At 42.5% G+C, this 13841-nt stretch overlaps 1 protein-coding gene across 1 annotated transcript in view; it reads left to right on the top strand.

Moving 5' to 3' along the window:
* Positions 1-13244, top strand: part of NIBAN1 (niban apoptosis regulator 1) — a 100965-nt gene extending 87721 nt beyond the window's left edge. The window contains 7 exon segments of the mRNA XM_084851371.1: positions 2889-3076; positions 4342-4503; positions 5674-5784; positions 7774-7881; positions 10444-10555; positions 11736-13102; positions 13104-13244. Of these exon segments, the coding sequence (XP_084707497.1) occupies positions 2889-3076; positions 4342-4503; positions 5674-5784; positions 7774-7881; positions 10444-10555; positions 11736-13102; positions 13104-13151 (2096 nt within the window). The 3' untranslated portion in view covers positions 13152-13244.
* The last annotated feature ends 597 nt before the right edge of the window (positions 13245-13841 follow it).

The following is a 13841-nucleotide window of genomic DNA, read 5'->3' as shown; positions in this document are numbered from 1 at the left end:
CTCCCATCACTTTAAGAATTTGCCACAGTTTGTTGTGATCCACACAATCAAAGGCTTTAGCGTAGTCAATGAAGCAGAAATAGACGTTTTTCTGGAATTCTCTTGCTTTCTCCATGATGCAGCGAATGTTGGCGATTTGATCTCTAGTTCCTCTGCCTCTTCGAAACCCAGCTTGTACTTCCGGTAGTTCTCGGTTCGCATACTGCTGAAGCCTAGCTTGTAGGATTTTGAGCATAACCTTGCTGGCATGTGAAATGAGCGCAATTGTGCGGTAGTTTGAACACTCTTTGGTGTTGCCCTTCTTTGGAATTGGAATGTAAACTGACCTTTTCCAGTCTTGTGGCCACTGTTGAGTGTTCCAGATTTGTTGGCATATTGAATGCAGCACTTTAACAGCATCATCTTTTAGGATTTTAAATAGCTCGGCTGGAATACTGTCATCTCCGCTAGCTTTGTTGTTACTAATGCTTCCTAAGGCCCACTTGACTTCACTCTCTAGGATGTCTGGCTCAAGTTCAGTGACCGCACTATCATGGCTATCAGGGACATTCAGATCTTTCCTGTATAGTTCTTCTGTGTATTCTTGCCACCTCTTCTTAATCTCATCTGCTTCTGTTAGGTCCCTGCCTTCTTTGTCCTTTATCATGCCCGTCTTTGCACAAAACGTTCCCTTGAGATCTCCAATTTTCTTGAAGAGATCTCTAGTCTTTCCCATTCTGTTGTTTTCCTCGATTTCTTTGCATTGTTCATTTAAGAAGGCCTTCTTGTCTCTCCTTGCTATTCTCTGGAACTCTGCATTCAGTTGGGTATATCTTCCCCTTTCTCCTTTGCTTTTCACTTCCCTTCTTTCGTGAGCTACTTGTAAAGCCTCATCAGACAGCCACTTGGCTTTCTTGCATTTCTTTTTCTTTGGGACGGATTTCGTTGCTGCCTCCTGAACAATGTTACGGACCTCCGTCCATAGTTCCTCAGGCACTCTGTCTATCAGGTCTAATCCCTGAAATCTATTCCTCACCTCCACTGTATATTCATCAGGGATATGATTTAGGTCATACCTGAACGGTTTAGTGGTTTTCCCTACGTTCTTCAATTTAAGCCGAAATTTTGTAAGAAGCAGCTCATGATCTGAGCCACAGTCAGCTCCAGGTCTTGTTTTGACTGACTGTATGGAGCTTCTCCATCTTTGGCTGCAAAGGACATAATCAATCTGATTTCGATATTGACCATCTGGTGACGTCCATGTGTAGAGTCGCCTCTTGTGCTGTTGGAAAAGAGTGTTTGCTATGATCAGCGTGTTCTCTTGGCAAAACTCTATTAGCTTTTGTCCTGCTTCATTTTGTACACCAAGGCCATGCCTGCCTGTTATCCCGGTGATTTCTTGACTTCCTACTTTAGCATTCCAATCCCCTATGATGAAGAGGACATCTTTTTTTGGTGTTAGTTCTAGAAGGTGTTGTAGGTCTTCATAGAACCGATCAACCTCAGCTTCTTCGGCCTCAGTGGTTGGGGCATAGACTTGAATTACTGTGATGTTGAATGGTTTGCCTTGGATTCGTACTGAGATCATTCTATCATTTTTAAGATTGTACCCCAGTACTGCTTTTCCCACCCTTTTGTTGACTATGAGTGCTACTCCATTTCTTCTAAGGGATTCTTGCCCACAATAGTAGATATGATGGTCACCTGAATTAAATTCGCCCATGCCTGTCCATTTTAGTTCGCTGATTCCCAAGATGTCGATGTTCAATCTTGCCATCTCATGTTTGACCACCTCCAGCTTACCTTGATTCATTGATCTGACATTCCAGGTTCCTAAACAATATTGTTCTTTACAGCATCGGATTTTCTTTTCACCGCCAGACACATCCACAGCTGAGTGTCCTTTCGGGTTTGGCCCAGCCGCTTCACTCTTTCTGGCGCTACTTTTACTTTACAAGACAGCTAATAAACTGTAACCTGAGTATGAGTGAAGACTAAAAGATCTGGTGGTTATCATGAGCTATTCTCTTTCCGAAGTCATGCTGAACAAGCACATTTAATTGTCAGTGTTATCATTAGGGATGGGTGAATCCATCAAGCTCAGTTTTGGTCAGGTTCCACGTCGGATTGAAAATTACTATTTTTTTGTCCTCACAAAAATTCATATGCATTTTCATGTACACCCCCCCCATCTGCATTTTGGATTTTTCCCCAAATGTACACAGTTTTACAAGTGAGTTTTTCCATTAAATAAAGTATTTTTGTTCGCATTTTTCAGAAGATATGCATTTTTTACACACTTTTCCATCAGATGTATGCATTTTTTGTGCACACTTTTTTATTTGCAAACTGCACTGCAAACTTGGGAGAAGTACAGATTCTGACATTTGTGTTCTGGTTCATGCTTAGGTTCATGAAGTGCAAATGTGGTAAGTTTGCATTGAAATGCGAACTGAACAAATCCCTACTTCTGATGGGCAGTGTGTCTAGGGCAGGCCTTTGTATTGCAGGCCACCTGATGTGTGTGTAATGTATCAGTGTGTGTAATGTATTAATTCATCCTTCATTCAGATGCATCTGAATTGTGCCTCTCCCATGAGGCAGGAGCTAAATCTCTCCTTGCTGTCAGTGACTCCAGTGTCTGAATTGAGAGTCAGGGTTTCAGCTGTACTTCAAACTGCAGTTGTTATATTTTATCCCACCTAACTCAAGGGGAGCCATGTAAAAACTGAGCCAGTCCATATTTGCATAGCTTCACCTCTTTATCTGCATATCCTCACCATGATTGTGTGTGTAGATAGGTAGATCTAGATATGGATACTGTCGTTGACACATGATTTTGATGTGGGTCCTCAGTCTGCCCTTTAAGTCTCCCACTTATCTAACTCACGGGTGCCTTAAATTTTCAGCAACTATATCTGAGCCTGTCAAGATATGCTGTGGTGAAAGCATTCAGCCCTTCCTAGCTAGTATACTGGAGGAACTCATGGGCCCAGTGAGCTCTGGATTCAGCGAAGTTCGTCTGCTATATGAAAATGAGGTCAATGTGATCAGCCAGAACTTTCAAGCGACAAATGATGTTACAAAGCTAAAAGAGGTAAGGTTGCCATGTGATTTACCAGTGATGTGGATGGAATCTGTTTTGGTCAGCATCCTTCAAGTGCTCTTCTGGGGCATGTTATGCTTGTATTTTGGTCAGTTTTTAATTTCCCAGCTTGGCTGAGGACTCACGGTGTGGCCTTTGGCAAGTCATTTTCTCTTGGATTTGCTTCCCACCTGTTTACTAAAAATTGCAGTAACCTGTCTCACAGAGTAGTTTTAAGGATGAATAAGATAAGGAAATATTGCTACCTGCCCCAAAGCTTATAGACCACGGTTATAAAGCTAACTACATTCTTTAAGCAGTAATTGGCATCATTTGGTCAGGAACCAATGCCCTTTCCATTGAAAGGTTGAGAAACAACAAATTTGCATAAAAACGTTATCTTACAAAAGACTGCACCCTACAGACATATATTACTCATTGACTTTAGAAGCCCCCCTTACCGCTCAGCTGGTTAGCACAAGGCTGTCCTACTCTTGTGACATCAAGGCAGCTAATCCAGTATGATAATGGATTAGGCACATGACTGTGTGACCTAGTCCATGAGGCTGTCTCGACAAAAAGGCCAACCGTGTCTTTCTTTTCTTCTTCTAGCTGCCAAAGGCCAAACCTGTCTTTCTTTTCTTCTACTAGCTGCCAGTTCATTCCTCACCTTTGGTTTTCCAGGGCTACCAGGCCCTCAGTTCTTTACTTAGGATAACAGAAGCACTATGTTTCACTATGTTATATAGTGGCCTGGCTCACACATAACACTAACCCATGAAACGCATTGTTAAATTCTGGGATGTGATGTGAAAATGCAGCTTGGCTAACAAACCATGGATATAAACCCAGAAAAACAAACCATGTTTGTTATTGGGTTGAGAACTCTGGATTGTTTAAACCATGGGTTGCCGTTATGTGTGAACCCAGAACCATGAATTGTTTCTCCAGGCTACAGAAGCGGTGACCAAGAGCAGTCAAAAAACCCAGCCACTCTACATGCCAGTACCAGAGTGCTGAAAAGGCATCTGAGATAGAAGGAGGGAACAGGCAAAGGAGGAGAGAAACAAACAACCCAGGGATTGAGAAAATAAACCACAGTTTGTTCTGTTGTCTGCCAGACAAACCCTGGGTAGGGCAACAAACCATGGGTTAAATAAATGATGGGTTAGCATTATGTGTGAACCAGGCCATTGTTATCATTTAAAAAAAAAAAATGGTTGTTAGAAACATCACTACTGGAAGCCTACTTCTTTGGAAATCTATCTTTTTGATAGAACGTGAACCACCTGATGAGCCTGCCATACAACTCTGTAAAAATGGAACCCTGCTACCTGAAAGTCAACCTTCTTCAAGAGAAGCTCCAGGACCTCAAGAGCCGCTTCAAATTCTACGACGTTGACTTGGTTATTCAGAGGACACAAAACATAATGCAGGAGGTACAGTAGGATTTGCATTTACTTTGACTATCAGGCCCGTTTCGGTCTCCGCTTATGCATCCTGGTCTTGTGAGCAGTTCTGCAATTTCTAACCTTTTAAAGACTCCCAAATGCTATTTGGAAAACTCTTGAGCCAGCCAGGGCCAAGCCCGCGTTGTGAGCAGCCAATATCAGAATCCAGACCTGGACTGTATGTTTGCCAGGCCAAGTTCCCCGAGGTCAATCCATTCATTGAAGCATGCAGAGGGCACTGTTCTATTGACAAGCCAAGGGGAAAAAGCCAAGCTGCTAGTTTCTATGCCAGACCTGATTAGTCCAAAGGCCTCCATGTTGCCTGACAATTGCAGGGGCTGATACTGCACACTCCTGTTCCCATCTGAAGAAGGCTCTGAGGCCTGAGCACATAAGAGTCATTGGGCTAGATCCCACCCTTGCACCATAAGGTCCCTGATTTAAGTCGTGTGGTCTCTGGCAGAACCATTCACAAAGACAAGGATGACTGCCATAAGAAGAAAAAACAATATTGCCAGAAGTGCCTTGAAAGGACATACCTCTTTTTTTTTAAATCATGAAATGTTATTTTATTTTGAAACAAAGTTAACGAAAAGAAGAATGTGCATAATAATACCTCACAATCAGTAAAGAAACAAAATAATTCACTCATTATAAATCTAAGTAGGATCTCAATTCCTAGTAAAAGTAAAAATGCAAGTACTACAACATACGAAAGGGGTGTGTGCAGGTCTATGCCATTTTGTGTGTTTGTGCATAGTAATCAGAAACAATATAGGCAACTGTATTTTGTTGGAACTTTCTCAAAAGTTTGAAGTGCCTCAGCATAGGAAATTAATGGAAACCATGGTGTCATAATATCATTCTTCACATTAAGATTTCTTGCTCACTGCACTTGCTGAGTAAGTTTATACATACTCATAGGCTCCCAAATTTTATTAATCCACTGCTCTTTAGGTGGTTATTTTGGAGACTTCCAGTTACAAGCTTTACAGAACTTTGCAGCTATACACAATGGCCTAAGAATGTCTTTATGCAGGAATCCAGGATCATACATCTTGATGTACTTCAGTAAGTACATTAAATATCGATAGATAGGATCACCTTGGTGACAACTGGACTTTTGCAGGCTAATAAATAGGCCATCTATTTTTCTAGCTTCTGGAAAATGCAGTGTATACATTTGAGCAGCTGCTGGGCCTGAGCCATCCCAGAGACGTGGCCAAAATGGCAACAGCCATTGATAAAGTCAAACTTCGTGTCCTAAAGGTATGTTGTTGTTTTGTCTAATCCCAGCAGTAGAAATTTAGGGTTATGACATCCATCCTTAATCCAATGAAGGTAGTTCTTCCCTGTATTTTTATTAATAGTGTAATAGTGAACACTTATTTGCATTTCATAGAATTAGGTGTCTGATTCAGAAAATATCTTGCAACAGATCTAGTCTAGAGGAGGACACATCTTTTGTTGACCTTGTGTGAACTTTTCAACACAATGATTAGAGGAACTCTGTCCTCCTTTATGTCTTCACCCTCTTGTAACTATTTTATAAATGTTGTTGCTGGTTTGAATGAAAAAAATCTGACATCTTCAACAGGCACAAATGGTAATGGGGTTGGGTCCAGACTTAGTTATATGTAGAATAGATCCTTTGACATCGGTGGAGACTTAAATTACTCATGAGTAACTTAAGCCCCATTTATTTTCAATGCTGTGTTTTAAATATGACTAAGTCTGGAGCCAACCCAAAGTCATTAATAATTCCTGTAATTCCATAATGTTGGTGTCAACCTAGAGATTCTGCTGTACAATATTATATCCCTTTGGCAGAAGTAAATCTGCTTTTGCTAAACCCTCTAAAACTGTTTCGCCCCTTACTTTTTGATGAAGTAGAATGAATCCAGCATCTGCACAGGCATGACATGTGTAGTATTGTTGTAACACATTGCTTGAATAGCTCCTTGATAGACCCGTGAGCTGTAAGACTCTAGGTGACAGTTTGAGCCCATTTCATTAGTTTGTACTTTGTGTATTACATGCATGCGGACAACTGGAGTGAGTCCTTTAAAGCACAAAACTGTGAAGTTCTTAATGGATGCCCTAAAAACCCATACTGGAGGGTATACTGGGGGTTTGGGGTAACATACATTGGTTGAGCTCCTCCCGCCCACACACAGATCTTACCACAGCTTTCCCCAATTTGGTGGCCCTGGGTGTGTTGGATTAAAATTCCTATTATCCCCAGTCAACATGGGCATGCTGGTGGGGGATGATGGTGGTTGTAGTCCAGCACATGGGGAGGGCTGACTTATCAAGTTATTGATGAGTTCATATTTGAAGGTAGTTTGCTCTTTGAGTTTGCAGGAAAAAAGGCTGTGCTGCATCCTATTTAAAGGTATTTAATATAACTAATTAACATTTATATACTACCTTATTTGCTTAAAAGTCATCAAGGTGGTATTACAACAATTTAAAACAATAAAACCTTAACTGTAAAGGTTTGTCTGTATACACCCTGAGTTGTGTGAGCTGATAAACTTGAATTCAACCTTCTGGATCATTAGAACACGGACGCATGTTTCCACACGTATTGGTGCAATGCGGGCCTGATGTCCCCTTCTCTAGAGGGGGGAAAAAGTAGCATGAAGTTGAGTGTAATGTGATAGACGTGGCAGCGGAGGGGTGTGTGTGTTACTTAACCCTTTCCCTGCAGGCCTTTTTTTCTTCCTCAAGCCCCCCCCCGCCACCTGCCTTCCCTCCTTCTCTTGAAGTGATCCAAATGAAGGCAAACACATGCTTTGCGGTAATACATACCCAAGTTCTGATGAGCCAGACGTCCAAATTCAGCAGCTCGTTGGCTCACAGAGGGGCCCTTCTGAAGCAATTAAAGGGGCTGTTGCAGTTGCGTTATATTTGCTTGCATGTAATACACATAGTTTGCTCCTTAGAAAGTTCTCTGGGATAGGAACCTGTCATTTTGTTGTTGTTACTGTGTAAAATGCCACATATGTTGATGGTGTAAGAACAACTTTATTTATATAGAACTCAGTTGCAACTAGACGTTCTTACGAAAGGTTTTAGAGTGGGTGCTCATGTAACAGAAACTTTGTAAAGCAGCTGTTTCCAGAAACAAGTTGTGAAGAGAAAGAAACAATGATTGCTTCTGTGCGCTGATTTTGGGTGGATTTACTTTGTCTTGGTGGGAGGGGGTTGCCAGCACTTTTCACAGCTGATTCTTTATTTAACCAAAATTGACAGCAATTTGACTACGACAGCAGTACTGTCCGGAAGAAGATATTTCAGGATGCCTTGGTCCAGATCTCTTTGCCCACGTTGCAGCGGACATTGGCCTCAACATGTAAACCGGTAGGTTGCTACACTGGAATATGTGAATCGAAATAATGCCACTATCCTAACCATTTTAAGACTGCTGAAATGAAGAGATGATTGGTGGGGGCACAGGGACAAGAAAACAATCAGTTGGATCTGAGCTTAGTCAAAATTAAGGAGTAGACCCTTTGAAATCAGTGGCACTTACATCAGTCATGAGTATTTTAAGTCCTATTGATTTCAATGGGTCTATGCTAAGTATAACTGAGTCTGGATCCAACCCTGTGTAATTCTACCTTTGCAATCCTGGAAAGGTCTTATTTCTTTCCTACAGCTCAAGCTAAGGGAATATGTTCCGAGTCTAGGGCGTAGTTTCTCAAATACAGCCTTCCAGGCCTTTCCTCTCCTTTCTTCTTCCATACAAGTCATTAGATCAAATCAATGGAGTGCATTTGCTCTTGTGACTTGTATGAAACATGACAAGGGGTTGCAATTAGAAAAATGATTGTGGGGGCGGGGGAGAAACTTTCCTGTTGTCCAGGGGGGGACAACAGAGTGTGGGAGAGAGGTGGAACAAGTATCCCCCAAACAGTTTTCCCAGCTGCATCATACAAATAGTCATCTTTCACATTGTGGGCAACATGTATATTCTGTGGCTAAAATGCAGCCACAATTAAAGACTAGTTTGAAAGATTCTCTGACCTAAAGCCAGTTAGAAAACCCTCCACTGATCTAGACATTTGTCATATTAAAGGATCAGTATTTCTCTGCATATTTGTTTCGAGATATTTGAGAGCCATTTGGGGCATAACGACAAACTGGCAGAGGAGTGGGCACAGAAAACGTGATTCATTTGCATTTACTGTTCCCCGCTTTTCTCCATCTTCCTTGCACAAGGCTGATTTCAGACAAGATGGGAGATGCAGGAGGACAGGAAGCACATACCAATTGCTCTTCCAGAAACAGCTCCATGGAAGGTTTTAAAATGGGCAGTGTGCTGCACACACTCCCAGCCCACAGTGACATTTGCACATAATGCTAAGCCACCATAGGTTAATTTCTCTGTAGGGCTTAGTCCAGTGTACTGGCCACCATTTTGAATATGCAAGCAGTGGTGGCACACTCATAGCTTGCCATGTCGTGTGAACCCAGTATCGTGGGTTGTTTGAGGGGGTAGAAAGCCCTCAAATAACCCATAGCTTGTTTTAGTTGTGTACCCGCTCAAACAACCCACGATGCCAGGCTCACACAACATGGCAAACTATGGCAAGCAGGGGCACGGTGTGACAACCCCCTGCCCCCGGCTAAATTAAGCCATGATGGGCTGTCGTGTCATGCAAACCAGGTCAGTGTGTGGATACCGGCCACCTTTGAACAGGTCTTTCCTCAGCTAATTACGAAGGGCTGCTTCACGTATTTTTCCTTGGGGAGGAGAATGTGTACACTGCAGTGTGCAAAGTACAGTCAATGGGTGGTATGCAATGTTAGTCCTATGTAGAGTAGACCCACTGAAATGAATGCGACTTAAGTTAGCCATGACTAACTTGAGAGCCAGTGTGGTGTAGTGGCTAGAGTGTTGGACTGGGAGTCGGGAGATCCAGGTTCTAGTCTCCACTCAGTCATGAAGCTCACTGGGTGACTTTGGACCAGTCACAGACTCTCAGCCCAACCTACGTCACAGGGTTGTTGTTCTGAGGACAAAATGGAGGAGAAGGAGGACTATGTATGCTGTCTTGGGTTCCTTAAGGAGGAAAAAAGGCGGGATATAAATGCAATAAATTAATAATAATAACAACAACAACAACAACAACAACGTAAGTCACATTCATTTCACTGGGTCTACTCCACATAGGACTAACATTGCATACTATCTGATGTATTTCGTTTTCCTTATGTACGTGGCCTGGGAAACTAACACATGCAGTACCTTTACGGGACCATACACTGATTTCTGGCAGCATTGATCCTTCCAGAAAGAACTTTATGAAACAGACACAGTAAGAGTAGCCACCTTTGCTGAGGGAGCATAAAAACAGCCAAGGAAAGAGGGAGAGAATGCAAATGTAGTTCGTTGATACAGCAACCCTTGCAGACCTAACTCCAGGATCATCTTGCTCCTGAGCCAGCTTAGGATTCCTAAGGCTTTGAGCGCCCACTGTCTTTGCGGTCTTCACCAAGTGCTAATTTATTTATTTTTATCTCTTGGAGTTGCTTTGAGTTTTTGCTGCTTTGCAAAGAAGTACTCCCTAGACCTGCTTGCTGTCTCTTACAAACACCCTGTTCCCTCTCTCCCCACCCCCCAATGAACTTTTTCTTGGTGTAGAGTGGATTGAGACTCCATTCTTAAGAGCTCCGATTACCCTTGGTTGAATAATGCCCTTTTATTCTTATTTATTTTATTTATTTAAAACGTTTCTTGGCCACCTTTCAGGGCAGAAGCCCTGCCAATGTGGCTCATAGCAGTAAAATACATAAAAACAGTTAAAATATTAAAAGCGATAAAAACAGAAACACAATAAAATAGCAATAAGAACAACAATAAAAGCTGACAATAAAACCAGAAACAACAATTATTCTCTTCAATTGTGTCTTCAAAAGGTGCTTCAGGAATACGAGCAGTACATCTTTGCTGAGCAAACCAATGTGATACAAGTTGAAACCGTGTATGAAGAGATTTTACTTCAAACTTTGCTTGATGAAACCCTAAAAGGTAACTTGGCTTCTTGTGACAAACATAATCATTGATTTCTCTTGAGATAGCAATTTTGTTCTGATCCATTTCATTTAGCCCAGAAAGTTTTGGATTTCATGAAATATTTGGGAGCCTTTAGATGCCTGGTTTAGCTGAAGGGTCATAAATATGAATATAAACTTCATAAATATTCATAAATATGAATATAACCTTCATTGTGCCTTGGCTCTACTGGTTCAAGGAAAACCACCTCAAAGTTCTGTGAACTCTTCAGGTGGTAGAGCTGGAGACAGTGGAGGTTCGGGGCTCCAATGTCAGTGGGGCTGTGAATCTGCTCTGGGTTTCGGTCAGAACCTTGGATAGCTCCTTAAGTGGAAGCACCTTGGGTAGCTCTTTTAGACTTCTGACTAAAACCCGGAGCGGATTCACTGCCCCTCTGACATTGGTGCCTCTAGCCTCCACTGGACAGAGACAGTTTAGTCTGCCAAAGCCATGTTCTTATCAGCCAGGCAATCTCTACCCTACCCAGCCCTCAAGCCCACATCCCTAACCCACTTCTTCTCAATATCCAGTGAGAGCCTTCTTCCCTCCCACCCCCAGTCAAGCTCTTGCCCAGCACCCTTTTCCTCAAGAACTCAGCCAAGCTTACACCAAGTTCAGAATGTGAGTCACAAGTGGAATTCGGGTGCAGAAGCCCAATAAAAGCAGTAATCCAGTCACAAATATGACCCTCCAGGATTACCCACATGGCCAGGCCTCCTTCCCAGGCCCTATTCACTTTCCCCCGATCATTTGGTGGTTTCCCAGCTGTTGCTTCCACCCACCCACCCCCATTCTAAAAGGTTTAGTTATGGCACTAAGAGTTTTAAGCTACAATATGCTGGTATTTTGGCCCCAACTGATCTGCCAGTTTCTCCAGAAGTAAAAGAGAGTGAGGGTAGCCACCTGGAGGCATCGGTGAACATAGACTCTTTTGCATGCAACTGTGTCCACAAGTGAAATGAGGCCACTGACAGTTTCTCCAAAACTGAATTCACTCTCTGGCTGAAGGAGATTCAACACCCCTGTGGGAATCCATTTGGAAAGAGACAATTCCCTCTACCTAGATTTGCAGAATTATGTCCCCTCTCTGCACCACCCTTTGTTCCACTCCTGTAGCTGAATCTTTTGTGTATGTGTGTGTCCATCTCCTTCTTAGTGATAAAAGAGGCTGCCCATCTGAAGAAACACAACCTCTACGAGGAGATGACCCTACCTTCTGAAAGTGTGTCCAGTCTGAGTGATCTGAAAACCCCTTCAGGATCAGCACAAGCCAGCCCAGCTAGGAAAATATCCACCAATGTGACGCAGGCATTGGATGCTGACATTCAAAGTAATGAAGTGTTCACACCAGAAAAAGTAACTCAGGAGGAAGGCCACGAGGCCAGCAAGACTCTGGACAATAAAGAAGGAATTTCTGCTGCTGTATCTGATATTCCAGCTAAAGCAAAGGAAGAGGGGATCATTTCAGATCTCGATGGCAATCAGGAATCACCCTCTGTGCTACTTGGTTCTGTAGAGGAAAAGAGAGCTCCTCAGCTTCCACATGCAGAAGAAATAAGTTTTGAAGGAAGCGCAAGAACAGAAAATAAAGTACCAGTAGAAGAGGAAAAGTGTCCAGTTCTTGATGACGTGAATGAAATAAGAAACTTGCTGACACTGACAGTTGAATTGCCAGTAGATGTTCCACCTGAGAACCAAGAAAAAGTTTTGCATGAATGTGGGGTTTCAGAGCTACAGGAATGTGCAGAAAAAAGGGATAAAGAGGACAAAATGAATGCAGAGGAATGTCAAGCATGTGAGATGCAGGAGCCTCCCGAAGTGCCCTTTTCACCCGGTGTAAATGCAGACGATATAAGCATAACGAGCATCTCCAGGGAAGGAAGATACATAACTCACAAGGATCCTTCTGAGGTGTCTGAAGAACTGGATCTTGGTCAGACCTCTAGGGCAGAGTTGGAGACACAGGCGAGCATGTGCCATACTGATGTGAAGAGTGGCAGTACTGGCGACCAGTTCGAAACAAAGCCACCTGCTGAAAGTGGACAATCTGGCCAGAGCGAAGTTGGTCTCTCGCTTCTTAGTTTTGTCCTCCCAGATCAGAAGTCAGAAGTAGAACAACATGCTGAAAGTGAAAAATGTGACCATGGGGAGGAAAGGGTTTCTTCCCTTCATTCTGTCTTAATGGATGACAATTCTCAAGAAGGCCAGTCTGTTAAAGGTGATTTGCAGGAAGCAGAACTCTCCCTTCTTCAGTCCGTCCTGATGGAAGTGGATGCACCGTCCTTCTTGGGTTGTTCTGTGGAAACACAAGAGCCCATTTTGAATATTGCAAATTTGGCAATAGAACCAACTGATCTGCCAGTTTCTCCAGAAGTAAAAGAGAGTGAGGGTAGCCACCTGGAGGCATCGGTGAACATAGACTCTACAACCTTCATCTTCACTCAAGTGGATGATTCTAATCAAGCAGATGTGTCCTTGCCAAGTGCAGATGCTGCAAATACCACAGAAGGTGGAACAAACAGATGGGGAAAATGCTGAGGGCAACTCTCCTGAGTCACACTCTGAGGAATAAAGAGGTTATCTTGGAAATTGAAAGCTTTAGTCCTGTAGTCGTTATGGTTGGAGTCCCCTTAAAATTAGAATGGAGAGATCTATTCAGACTCACAAATCCAGTTTGAGAGCATTCATATATTTTGAATCAGCAGCTCTTTGATTATATGAATCTGAATCATCTCTTTCTTCTGTTGGTTACTGCTTCTGGTCGCTCATTCACTCCAACTAGTTGAAAGTTGGCATTGATACTGTCACCAAAGTTGTGAAGACTTGTGCAACCTGTCAATTATGAGATGACAGAATATCTTTTGAAATCTTTGAAATTCCTTGGAAGAGTTGGCCATTTGCAATGAACAACCCACTCACATGGATGAGGATAGTGGCAACGAGTCTCTAGAATTTAGAAGGAAGAGCTAAAATCAAATATAATTAAGGGAGAATAAAAATTTGCATGAAGCACGCCAAGAAGAAAATGATGGGAAATCTTCAGTGACTTGTTTATTGGAATCTTGCCCAGCATAATTGTGCATATAGTTTTGACCATTGATAGCTGAATATTGTTTCTTTGGCAGATATTTTGACAATGGAGTGGTCTGATTCCCTTCCTCTTTTTTGTTGTTGTCAATGCTATATTTAAAACTGCCAGGATAGTTGGAGCAGGTTTCTCTGTCCCATTTTTCTGCACCTTTTGCAGAGCACTTTATACCTG

The sequence above is a fragment of the Heloderma suspectum genome, chromosome 4 (assembly GCF_057233095.1).
Source record: "Heloderma suspectum isolate Gila_16-S chromosome 4, 16-S_ref, whole genome shotgun sequence".
NCBI classification, from domain to species: Eukaryota; Metazoa; Chordata; class Lepidosauria; order Squamata; family Helodermatidae; genus Heloderma; species Heloderma suspectum.
Note: the sequence above shows the minus strand (reverse complement) of the source record. Positions and strands in the feature narration are given on the sequence as shown.